At 44.6% G+C, this 11,630-nt stretch overlaps 1 protein-coding gene across 1 annotated transcript; it reads right to left on the bottom strand.

Moving 5' to 3' along the window:
• Nucleotides 1-942: 942 nt before the first annotated feature.
• LOC131190390 (vomeronasal type-2 receptor 26-like) lies at nucleotides 943-1,986 on the bottom strand. The gene has a single exon (XM_058167710.1). It carries the CDS (start codon nucleotides 1,984-1,986, stop codon nucleotides 1,033-1,035), a length of 954 nt encoding a protein of 317 aa, XP_058023693.1. The 3' UTR covers nucleotides 943-1,032.
• Between the last annotated feature and the right edge of the window lie 9,644 nt (nucleotides 1,987-11,630).

Here is an 11,630-nt window from a genome sequence, read left to right as displayed (position 1 = left end):
AACCTAGTGCTCCCATATAACACCTCTCCTGTGCGGACTGCACTGGCTCCCGGTGGTCTTTTGGGTGCAATTCAAGGTGCTGGTTACCACCTTTAAAGCGCTCCATGGCGTAGGCCTGTGCTATTTACGGGACCACCTACTGCGACCTACTGCCACAAACAGCCTCCCACCGACCTGTGCGCTCCCACAGGGAGGGCCTCCTTGGGGTGCCATTGGTGAAACAATGTCTACTGGCGACTCCCAGGGGGAGGGCCTTCTCTGTGGGGGCTCCTGCCCTCTGGAATAAGCTACCTCCGGGGCTTCGCCAACTCCCCGACCTTCGGACTTTCCGCCGTGAGCTGAAGACTCTTTTATTTCATCGAGCTGGGCTAGCCTGAATAAGTAATTTTAAATGGGGTTTTAGTTTTATATTGTTTAGTTTTTAATATTCTGGCCATTATTTATATAAATTTTAGTCTGTACTTTTTAACTGGCTGTGAACCGCCCTGAGTCCTTCGGGAGAAGGGCGGTATACAAATGTAATAAAAAATAATAATAATCGTCATCATCATCATCATCTATCTATCTATCTCATTTATCTAACTATGAGTGATCTCACATTACTGAGCCATAAGAGATCAATCAAATATATACAGTATTTGAAATTAACTATATTTTAAAATAAAATATAACACTAGCACACCAACCCATATAGTAACAAAAACAACATCATCATTAGCCATAGTCTTTAATTTAATCTAAAACCATATCAGAACATCTCTGGTAACAATATATCTGGCCCGGTTTCAGAAATTTTATTAATGTCATTGAAGATGTTTATGATTTAATATGAATTCAGATTATGACAATTGAAGGATATGATTATTTCAAATGGTTTGAGTTGTTTTATCAACTACTCAATTATTATTATTATAATTCAAAAGTTGCATGGAATGAAGAAAGATAAGCAACAACACATAAAACATTACTTCAAAGTATGTGATTTTATGCTGCATGGAAGCTGTACAAAAATAAACACCAACACAAGGAACCTTAAAGATTTTTTATCATCAGATGTTCTTTGGTGTTCATGGCAGGTTTCAGGATAATAATGTAGCATTTGGGGATAAAGATGCAGCCCAGTAAACCCAGCCCGGAGGCCAGGATGGAGAAGATCTGCACGGCTACCATATATTTCCCTTTGGTGCTCAGGTAAGTGGGAACAAAGGAGATCCAAACGCTACAAAACACCAACATGCTGAAGGTGATCAGTTTGGCTTCATTGAAGGCCCCTGGCAGATTTCGAGCCAGAAATGCCACCAAGAAACAGATGGCAGCCAAAAGACCCATGTAGCCAAGAGCAGAGTAGAACATGGCGACAGAGCCTTCATTGCACTGCAGCAGGATGTCTTCTGGTTGGGAATGAAAGTCAGAATCTGGGAATGGGGGAAAGACTCCCAGCCATATCAGACAGATGCCTACTTGAATACCAGAGCAGGATAAAACAATAGAGTTGGCCAGACTCTTCCCCAGCCATTTCCTCAGGCTGCTGCCTGGCTTTGTGGCCAGAAAGGCCACCACCACCATGACAGTCTTGGCCAGCAAGGAAGACACAGCAACTGAGAAAACAACACTGAAAATGGTTTGTCGAAGGAGACAGGTCATTTTCACAGGGCGACCGATGAATAGAAGGGAGGTCAAGAAAGAAAGCAGGAGTGAAACCAGGAGGATGTAGGTGAGTTCACAGTTGTTGGCTTTGACTATGGGAGTGTCTCGGTATTTCATGAAGATTCCCAGAATAAAGGCAGTGGTTAGGGACAAAGCGATGGCAAAGAAAGCCAGGATGAGTCCCAACAATTCATCATAGGATAAGAAGCTTATATTTTTGGCAACACACTGATCTCGCTTCTTATTGGAATACTGGTTATCTGGACACTTTTCACAATGGGCTGCATCTGAGAAAACAAAATAGTTAGCATGAATCTGTTTCTGCAGCTGTAGGAGCATGAAAACCGCATCAGAAATCAATTACTTCATTTTCAAGGAATAATATAATATTTCTGCCCAAGGATATCCATACGACACAACACTAGTTAAAATAATCAAATAGTCTTTTTAAAGGCTGAAGATGAATGTGATTATCAGCTCTCAAAACTTCTTTCCTAAAACAAAACAAGAAAGTAACAACTCAATAGAAATCATCAACCTTTCATTATATATTTTAATGCTCACAACGTCATCCAAATTTGATGATAGTGCCCAATCTTTGAAGTTTGTGGATGCCTTCAAGAAATTTAATGTTTTTCTTGTTTCTTTGCCAAAACCCCCCAAAAAACAAGATAGAATATTGATTGTATCTTGATTTTTTTTTGGTTATTTTTGGAGCCACCTACTCTACCTTCTTGCCCAGAGAAGGTTCCTTCCATACACAGAGAACAGTCGTAGCAGCAAACTGGGGCTCCCTTTCTCACAAGCTTGGCATAACCTGGGGAGCAACTTTCTGTGCATCTAGAAGAAGGCACCATCTAAACATCAACAGAAAGATTAGTCAGGGTGATATATGAATTAGAAGGATTTATTGTAATCAAGTGGCTTCCAGAAGCTCAGGAGCACATTGAGCAAAATCAGTCAAGAACTAGTGGCATGAACTTTAATTACTCTACTTGCAAGGGGCAAATGCAAGATTATTCTCTTTCTCTAGCAATCTCCATTGCAAATCCCAAAACAGACTCATTGCCTTATTCTTTTTTCCAAAGTAAAGTAGTTCCATTGCAAAAGGTGTTTCTCCTACCCCCCTAAAATAGGGTGAGAATTTGGGTGCATCTCATACACTGATTGTAGCCAAAAATGCAAGGCACGGAGGAGGCAATGGACTATGGCAATCCCTGCAGCCTGAAACAGCTGATTGGGGGTATTCTGGGATCCACCCACCAATCAGCTGCTCATGCTGAATCAGGCTGCAATAATGTGCTGAAGCTGACCTTGCTGTTCATGCAAGGACTCACAGAGTTTGCAGCAGCAAGCAAAGCACAAGCAGAGGAGAGGACTTTCAGTTTCAGTTTTAGTTTCAGAGATCAGCACAGCATGCAGCTTTAGAACAATTGACTTAAGTCACGCCCAGGTTCCTTCCTTGTTGCTCACACAGCAAATACTGTTTCAGTTTCCAAACAGCCCTCAACTCTCTCACACACTGACAGGACGCTAGCCAGATGAAAACTGATGGATGCTGTAGGCAGAGGCAGAATTTTTTTTCTTATTTTCCTCCCCCAAAACTAAGGTGCGCCTTATACTCCGGAATGTCTTATGCTCTGAAAAATATGGTATATATATTTTTTTCTCCATCTTTGTTTTCTCAGGAAACCTCCAACATCTAGCTTTCTCTAGAGTCCCTATCTTTCTCTCCTACAACTGATCATTGTATCATCATATATAAATGACATATTTTTAGCTGCCCTCATTTCCCTCACCACGTTCTTAATGATATCTTTCTCTTATGCAATTCAGTGGGCTAAACTCTTCATAGTCTGGATTTTCTTCCAAAGGTGCTTTTTCAAAAGACAACTGATCTTTGTTTTCCCTTGAAGATGTTTCATTTCTCATTCCAGAAGCTTCTTCAGTTCTGACTGAATGGTGGAGTATTGAAGGATTTATATTCCTTGCAGTCATCTGGTTATTAGCAGTCTTTCTGAAAGTTGTTGAGGCCACTTGGAATTTATCTGTGCCCTCAGGAACACATGAATAGTCAAATGGGTATGGAACATTCCTGCAATTGCTGAATCCATATCCTGTTTACAACACAGTCTTTTCAGCAGTTCCAAATCTTTTCATCTTCCACTATTCAGTCAGAATTAAAGAAGCTTCTTCAGTGAGAAGTGAAACATCTTCAAGGGAAAACAAAGTCCAGGCGCCTTTTGAAAAAGCACCTTTGACACAACCGTGACCTGGATGACTGAGAATCTCCATAGACATTTTGGATTTTCTCTTACTGAAAACAAGATAATTTGATGTACTATAAATTATGGTAACATATTCCACTTTAATAATGTAAATTGTAAATCCCGCAATGCAGTGCAGCAGGTTCCAGCATGTGATAGATTATTGTAAAACCACTAAAGTAAAATGATATCTAATAAATTAATGAGGCTTGAAGTTCTCTTATTTGGAAGTTATCTCAACAGGCCTCAATAAGAATGATTTCTGAGCAGAAAAATTTCCACCTATGGAGATAAACAGAAGAGCAAAATCCAAGCAGCCTCAACTACTTTGTTAAATAAAGTTGGCCATTGGATGGCACTTTGATTGACAGAAATCTTGACTTCCGAGGAGGCTTGTCTTTCTACACTTCCAATTTTCACCCCGGCATCTGATTTGTTCAAAATTGATGTCCACTGCATGATGTCAAAGTCACCAACAGCAACTCCATTTTCATCAAAAGAAATCCCATCTCTGGAAATATTGTAATGTTGGAAGTTTCTCAGGAACCTATGAAGCTGCAGAAACATAGAAAACAAACATTACAATTTGAGCCTTTATTCAATTTTCTTGCTATTATTCTGAATTGGAGGTACTCTGAATAATTCAACCTCTCCAAATCACCACTGCAGTCTGAAACAGATCAATTCAACATTTCATGGGAAGCTTCTTTCAGTCATTCTCCAGCTCTTTTTCAAGTATTTAGAATAGAATAGAATAGAATAGAATAGAATAGAATAGAATAGAATAGAATAGAATAGAATAGAATAACAGAGTTGAAAGGGACATTGGAGGTCTTCTAGTCCAACTCCCTGCCCAGGCAGGAAACCCTACACCACTTCAGACAAATGGCTATCCAACATCTTCTTAAAAATGTCCAGTGTTGGAGCATTTATAACTTCTGGAGGCAAGTTGTTCCACTGATTCATCGTTCTAACTGTCAGGAAATTTCTCCTTAGTTCTAAGTTGCATCTCTCCTTGATTAGTTTCCACCCATTGCTTCTTGTCCTGCCTTCAGGTGCTTTGAAGAATAGTTTGATTCCCTCTTCTTTGTGGCAACCCCTGAAATATTGGAACATGGCTATCATGTCTCCCCTAGTCCTCCTTTTCATTAAACTAGACATATCCAGTTCCTGCAACTCTTCTTCATATGTTTTAGCCTCTAGTCCCCTAATCATCTTTGTTGCTCTTCTCTGCACTCTTTCTAGAGTCTCAACATCTTTTTTACATTGTGGCGACCAAAACTGAATGCAGTATTCCAAGTGTGGTCTTACCAAGGCATTATAAATTATAAATGATCTTGATTCTATCCCTCTGTTTATGCAGCCCAGAACAGTGTTGGCTTTTTTGGCAGCTGCTGCACACTGCTGGCTCATATTTAAAGGGTTGTCCACTAGGACTCCAAGATCCCATTCACAGTTACTACTATTGAGCAAGATACCACATATACTGTACCTGTGCATTGTGTATTTTTTGCCTAAATGTAGAACCTTACTTTTTTCACCATTGAATTTCATTTTGTTAGATAGTGCCCAATTTTCAAGTCTGTCAAGTTCCTTCTGTATCTTGAGCCTATCTTCTGGAGTGTTGGCTATTCCTGCCAGCTTGGTGTCATCTGGAAATTTGATGAATTCCCCATCTATTCCCTCATCCAAGTCATTGGTTATCTCACATTCTTAAAAACATGGGAAAGATAACACCACTATCAGGTGACTTTGTAACTGGCTGACAAATTATATTCAACATGTAATCCTCTGGGGAAACTCATCCATGTGGAGGGAAGTAAGCAACAGGGAACCCCAAGCTTCCATTTTAGGCCCAGCACTCTTCAGTATCTTCAAAAAAAGATCTAGGCAAGGAAATTGAAAGGGAACTCATCAAACTTGCAGACTACACTAAGACAGGAATAGCCAACACCCCAGAAGACAAGCTCAAGATCCAAAAAGATCTTGACAAATTGAACATGGGCCCCTTCCTAACAAAACGAAATTCAACATAGATAAAAGTAAGTTTTATACTTAGGCAAGAAAAAACCAACAGTATAGGTATAGACTACGTGAAACTTGGCTTAATTCCAGTAACTATGAGAAGGATCTTGGAGTCCTACTGGACAAGCACTTAAATATGAGCCAACAATATGTGGCAGCAGACAAAAATGCCAATGCAATCCTAAAGGTAAAGGTAAAGGTTCCCCTCGTACATACGTGCTAGTCGTTGCCAACTCTATGGGGCGGTGTTCATCTCCGTTTCAAAGCCGAAGAGCCAGCGCTGTCCGACGACGTCTCCGCGGTCATGTGGCTGGCATGACTCAATGCCAAAGGTGCACAGAACGCTGTTACCTTCCCACCAAAGGTGGTCCCTATTTTTTCTACTTGCATTTTTATGTGCTTTCGAAACTGTTGATTGGCAGAAGCTGGGACAAGTAACAGGAGCTCACCCCGTTACATGGCAGCACTAGGGATTCGAACTGCCGAGCTGCTGACTTTTTGATCGACAAGCTCAACATCCTAGCCCCTGAGCCACCGCGACCCTCTAGGTTGCAATCCTAGGTTGCATTAATAAAGGGATAGAATCAGGATCACAAGAAGTTCACGTGGAGTTATCTCTTTCAAAGAATAGCTACGGAAGCATATCCATTAGTTCAAGATATGTGTGGATGAAGCTTTTGTTGCCCCAGAAGATGCTTTGATTTATATCTTGTTGCTATGTTAGAAACTTTTATCCAGCAAAGTTCAGTTTTAATCCAGAAGAATCCTACTGAACTCCTTAGCATGGAGACTAGATCGCTTTGTGATCACAATAAGGGGTTGAAGATTGTTGGAATATTCTGATTCTTGTTTAATTTTGAAAATTATGTTGTCACCATAGATCTATTTCTGTCACAAAAGCATCCCAAACTAGCACAGGTTGTTTAATTTTGGAAGATTTTTCTCTATCATCTCTTTATAACTCACCCTCAGGGTTCCAAGTAATATGCCCATAGCAAACAGGACTCTGAGGCAAGCAGGTTCCTCAAATATCAGTTTTATTGGACATATCATATAAGCATAGGCTGGTGAAAACTGAGTCTAAATGTTCCCACAGTTTTCACCTAATTAAAAGTTTTCCTCCCCTTTCCAAACAATCAGTCACATGGTCCAATCAAGGTGTCATCCAGTTGTCTGGTGAATTCACTCATCCTCCCTGTGGCTATCAGTAGGAATGTCCTTGGTTCCCAGAAGAAAATATTTTGTTTTGGATAGAAAACCCCAGCTACCTCATTGAAGCTACTGGTTTGCCCAAACCGGTTTAAGCTGGTAGAATCCCACCCCTGGGGAGAATATTTATTTATTTACTTACTTACTTACTTGTCAAGGACATATTAGGTAATAAGTATAAGCATGGATTGGATACATAAAATAGATAAAAATAGAAGAAACATTAGGACAGGGACGGTAGGCACGCTGGTGCTATTATGTACACCCCTTACAAACCTCTTAGGAATGGGGTAAGATCAACAATAGACAATCTTAAGTTAAAATTTTGGGGGGGTTTGGGGATGAAACCACAGAGTCAGGTAGTGCATTCCAGTCATTGACCCCTGAATATGCTTGTTAAGTTCTGGAAGTAACGAGGCTGGAGACCAGGGTAGTGACAACAGCTCTTTAATATAGGGTGAACCCAGCAGCAGGCTGGGGGAAAAACCTCTCCTTTTATACAGTTCTACTGGTGGCTTCGTCCAATCAGCAACGTGCTGATTTCCCGCTCAAATATTTAAAGGTACATACATGAATACATAACACTCCTCCCCTCCCAGAAAACACTTTGCCTCTATTTACATATTTATTTACATGTCCTTATTCGACGTAGTCACGCAAATAACCTGGGCGTCTCCTAGTTCTTTCAGACCTGCGCGGTTCAGTTCTGGGTTGTGTTTTGAGCTGGTCGGAGGGGCTGTTTTCTCCTCCCAGCTCTTTCTCTGGACCAACGGGCCCCGGATTATTGGCAGACTCTTTTTCTTGGCCATCCGGCCTTGGATTACTTTTGTAATTTTCCCTGCTGTTTCCCTCGGGAACCTGATGGCGTCGCTGGAACTCTGGGACCTCAGCCAAGTCTTGCGCCTCCCCCGGGTCATTGTCAGCTGTGAATTCAATTGGGTATTGGTCATGATCTGTTTCATTTGGTTCGGTTTGATCAGTTATTCGTTTCCTTATCTGATCTATGTGGCGCCTCCACACTCGGTTGTCTTGTAGCTCTACCAAATACGATTTTGGGCCGGTTGTCTTTATGATTTGTCCTGCGAGCCAACTAGGGCCGTCCCCATAGTTTCGGGCCCACACCCGGTCGCCTATGCCCATTTCCCTTGTTTTTTCTAGTTCCCCCTTGTACCCCTCTGGTGTGTAATGGGGATTTCCGTCCCATCAACAATTCGGCTGGGCTTCTGCCTGTAGCCGTGCTTGGGGTTCTGTGCTGAACGGCCAGAAAGAAATCTATCTTTGTTTGCCAGTCACCTGGCTTGAGCCTGGACAATGCCTCCTTAGCGCTCGGACGGGCGCTCTGCAAGGCCATTCGGCGCAGGGTGGAAAGGCGCAGAGAGGGCATGTCGGATGCCCTCCTCTGCCAGGTATTCTTCAAACTGGGCTGCCGTGGTGCGGCCCATTGTCGGACACCAGAGTGTCCGGCAACCCGTGAGTTGCGAATAGCTGGCGCAGGGCTGCGATTACTGCTTCGGCCGTAGTGGATTTCATGAGTATGATCTCCAACCATTTAGAGAATGCATCAACAACCACTAGGAACGTTTGGCCGTGGAAAGGGCCAGCAAAATCAATGTGGATTCTTGACCAGGGCCCTTGGGGCTTTTCCCATTCCTGACTGGGGCCGTTGGGGTAGAGGTCTGGACTCTTGGCAAGCCTGGCATTTCCCTACCCTCTCAGCAATCTCTGCGTCCATGAGTGGCCACCACACATAGCTTCTAGCTAACCCCTTCATCCTTACGATCCCTGGGTGACCCTCGTGGAGGTCCAATACCTTTCCCTTAATTTATCAGGAATTATTATACGATCACCCCATAACAGGCACCCCTTGAGCCGAGAGCTCATCATTTTAACAAATTCTTTGAACCGTTCGCCCGGCGCTGACACCCTCTCTGTACCCAACCGAGTACAGTCCTTAACACAATGTCGGTATGATGCCGAGCCACTTCCTTAGATGTGACTGGGCCAGAGTCCAAGAGTCAATAAGTAGGACAGGCGTCCCGGGTGGGGTCTTGATCGCCCTGGTAGTGGGCATCGACCGCGTCTGCATGCCCACTTCTTTTCCTGGTCGATGCTGCAGCTTATGCGAATAAGCGGCTAAGAATATAGTCCATCGGGTCAGGCGTGGCGAAAGTGCCACAGGCGTTGGGCGGTCGCCAGCCAGTATTCCTAGTAGCGGTCTGTGGTCAGTCACGATTTCAAAATCCCGCCCAAAAACATATTCGTGGAATTTTTTAACCCCTGACACAATGGCTAGTGCTTCTTTATCTAACTGGCTGTAGTTTCTCTCTGGGGAGGACATCGTTCTAGAGTAAAAAGCTATAGGGCTTCTGTGTGCGTTTGAAGTCTATGGCTGAGTACAGCCCCCACCCCATAAGGGGAGGCATCGCAAACCAGCACTAGGGGTAATGAGTTGTGATATTGGACGAGCAGGCTATCACTTGAGAGCAGGTTCTTTACTGCTTCAAAAGCCCTATTTTCCGACTTTCCCCAAGACCAAACAGTATTTTTTCCTAAGAGCCTATGCAGCGGTTCCGCAACGGTTGCTTTGTTCTTTAAAAAGACCGCGTAAAAATTCACCAACCCCAGGAATGCCTGCAGCTCTGCTTTGTTTTTGGGCGCTGGAGCCTTCCTAATTGCCTTGACCTTGCTCTCAGTAGGGTGAATTCCTTTCTTGTCTATCCGGTAGCCCAAGAAATCGATGATTCGACCCCTATCTGGCATTTGTTTGCCTTGACTTTTAATCCGGCTGTCCGGAAAATGCCCAAACCTTTCTTAACCGCTCCCCAATTCCTCTATGTTTTCCCTGAAATTAGGACATCATCAAGTAGGGGACTACCCTGGGAGCCCCTTGCAGAAGTCGTTCCATTAGGTTTTGGAACAGCCCTGGTGCCACACTGACCCCAAATTGCAATCTGGTGCACTTGAAGGCCCCCTGTGCGTTACAATCGTTTGGGCTTCCTGTGGCGTCTCACGGGCAGTTGTTGGTAGGCTTGGGCCAAGTCTAACTTTGCAAGACTTGCCCTTGCCCCAAAGAGTGCAATAAGTGTTGCACCACGGGAACCGGGTGGCGCTTTTCTGTAAGGCTTTGTTAAGCGTCGCCTTGTAGTCAGCGCAAATTCTAATTGACCCGTCCGGCTTTATTGGGGTGACGATTGCCGTCTCCCACTTTGCGTGATCGACTGGCACCAAAATCCCCTGATTAATGAGCTTATCTAGCTCCTTATCGATTTTTGGTTTTAGGGCAAAAGGGACTCTCCTCGCCTTAAGCCTAATGGGGGCTACCTGGGGGTCTAAGTTGAAGGAAATAGGGGTCCCCTTGTACTTGCCCAGGCAGTCCTTGAAGACATCTTCGAACTCGTTAAAGAGAATGTCTTTCAGGTTACAGTCACTTCTGTAGATGCCAGTCACTCCCATGCCCAGGGCACGAAACCAGTCTAGTCCCAACAGACTGGGCAGGGTCCCTTCGACGATCGTGATGGGCAGGGTCTTCTTGTGAGGTCCGTACTCGACGCGGACGGAGGTGGTCCCTCGAACAGGGATTCGATTTCCCTGGTAATCGTGGACCCGTAACCGTTGGGATTGCAGGTGGCGCTTCGCGACTGAAGGCAGTGACTTCACCAAAGTGTCCCAGGACATGATGGTGATGGCTGACCCGTGTCCACTTCAGTCGGCACCTTACTCCCTCTATTTTAGGTTTGGTGAAGATCTTCTTCTCCACTCGGGTTGGCGCCTATAACTACAGTCGTTTGGTTGGTCGCCTTTCTTATTTGAGCCAATCGCGGTCGCCTTTCCGATCCGCGCTTTGATTGGCCGATTTGAATTTTCGGCGGGAAGGTTGGGGAGCTCGACAGACTTGAGCTAGGTGCCCTTCTTCCACACCGCCGACATGTTGCGTCCTTAAACTTGCAGCGTTGGCGCTGGTGTTGACCTCGCAGCTTCCGCATTCGTCTCGGTCCTCTTTGTCGCGCTTTTCGGTTCGGCAGACCCTTCCTCATCCTCACCGTCACCGTCGGATTCGGTCTGAATCTCCTCCTGGTGCACTGGAGCCGGCTTTGTGCTCGCCTTTGGTGGGAGGCTTTTGCAATGTCTCCGCCGCTTGGGTGGACATTTCATGTGCTCTGGCCGTCCAGGCGTTGGCCAGCGCTTAGGTTGCTCTTCGCTAGCAGCCGGCGCGCAAGCGGATGTCTTTGACCTCGGATGAGTTGCTCGAGCAGCACCTCGTCTAGGTCTCGGTATCCGCAGTCCTTGGGCGCCTTCCTTAGGCGGCCATGTAGTCACCAATGGACTCGCCCTCCATCTGCCTTCGCTCTCCAAATTCAAACCGCCGCGTATTTGGGCGGTGTGGGTGGTGTGGTTCTTTAATAGGGTTTGCAGAGTTGGCCACAATACCGATTGTATCGGCGTTGGCTCTGCCAGGGCTTCCGCAATATCGATGACCTCCGG

The sequence above is a fragment of the Ahaetulla prasina genome, chromosome 2 (genome assembly GCF_028640845.1).
Source record: "Ahaetulla prasina isolate Xishuangbanna chromosome 2, ASM2864084v1, whole genome shotgun sequence".
Lineage (NCBI taxonomy): Eukaryota > Metazoa > Chordata > Lepidosauria > Squamata > Colubridae > Ahaetulla > Ahaetulla prasina.
The sequence above is the reverse complement of the archived record's forward strand: the minus strand, read 5'-3'. Positions and strand labels throughout refer to the sequence as shown.

Excerpts from the sequence above, each read along its gene's own strand:
- LOC131190390 (XM_058167710.1), bottom strand. The coding sequence starts at position 1,986 with ATGCTCCTACAGCTGCAGAAACAGATTCATGCTAACTATTTTGTTTTC.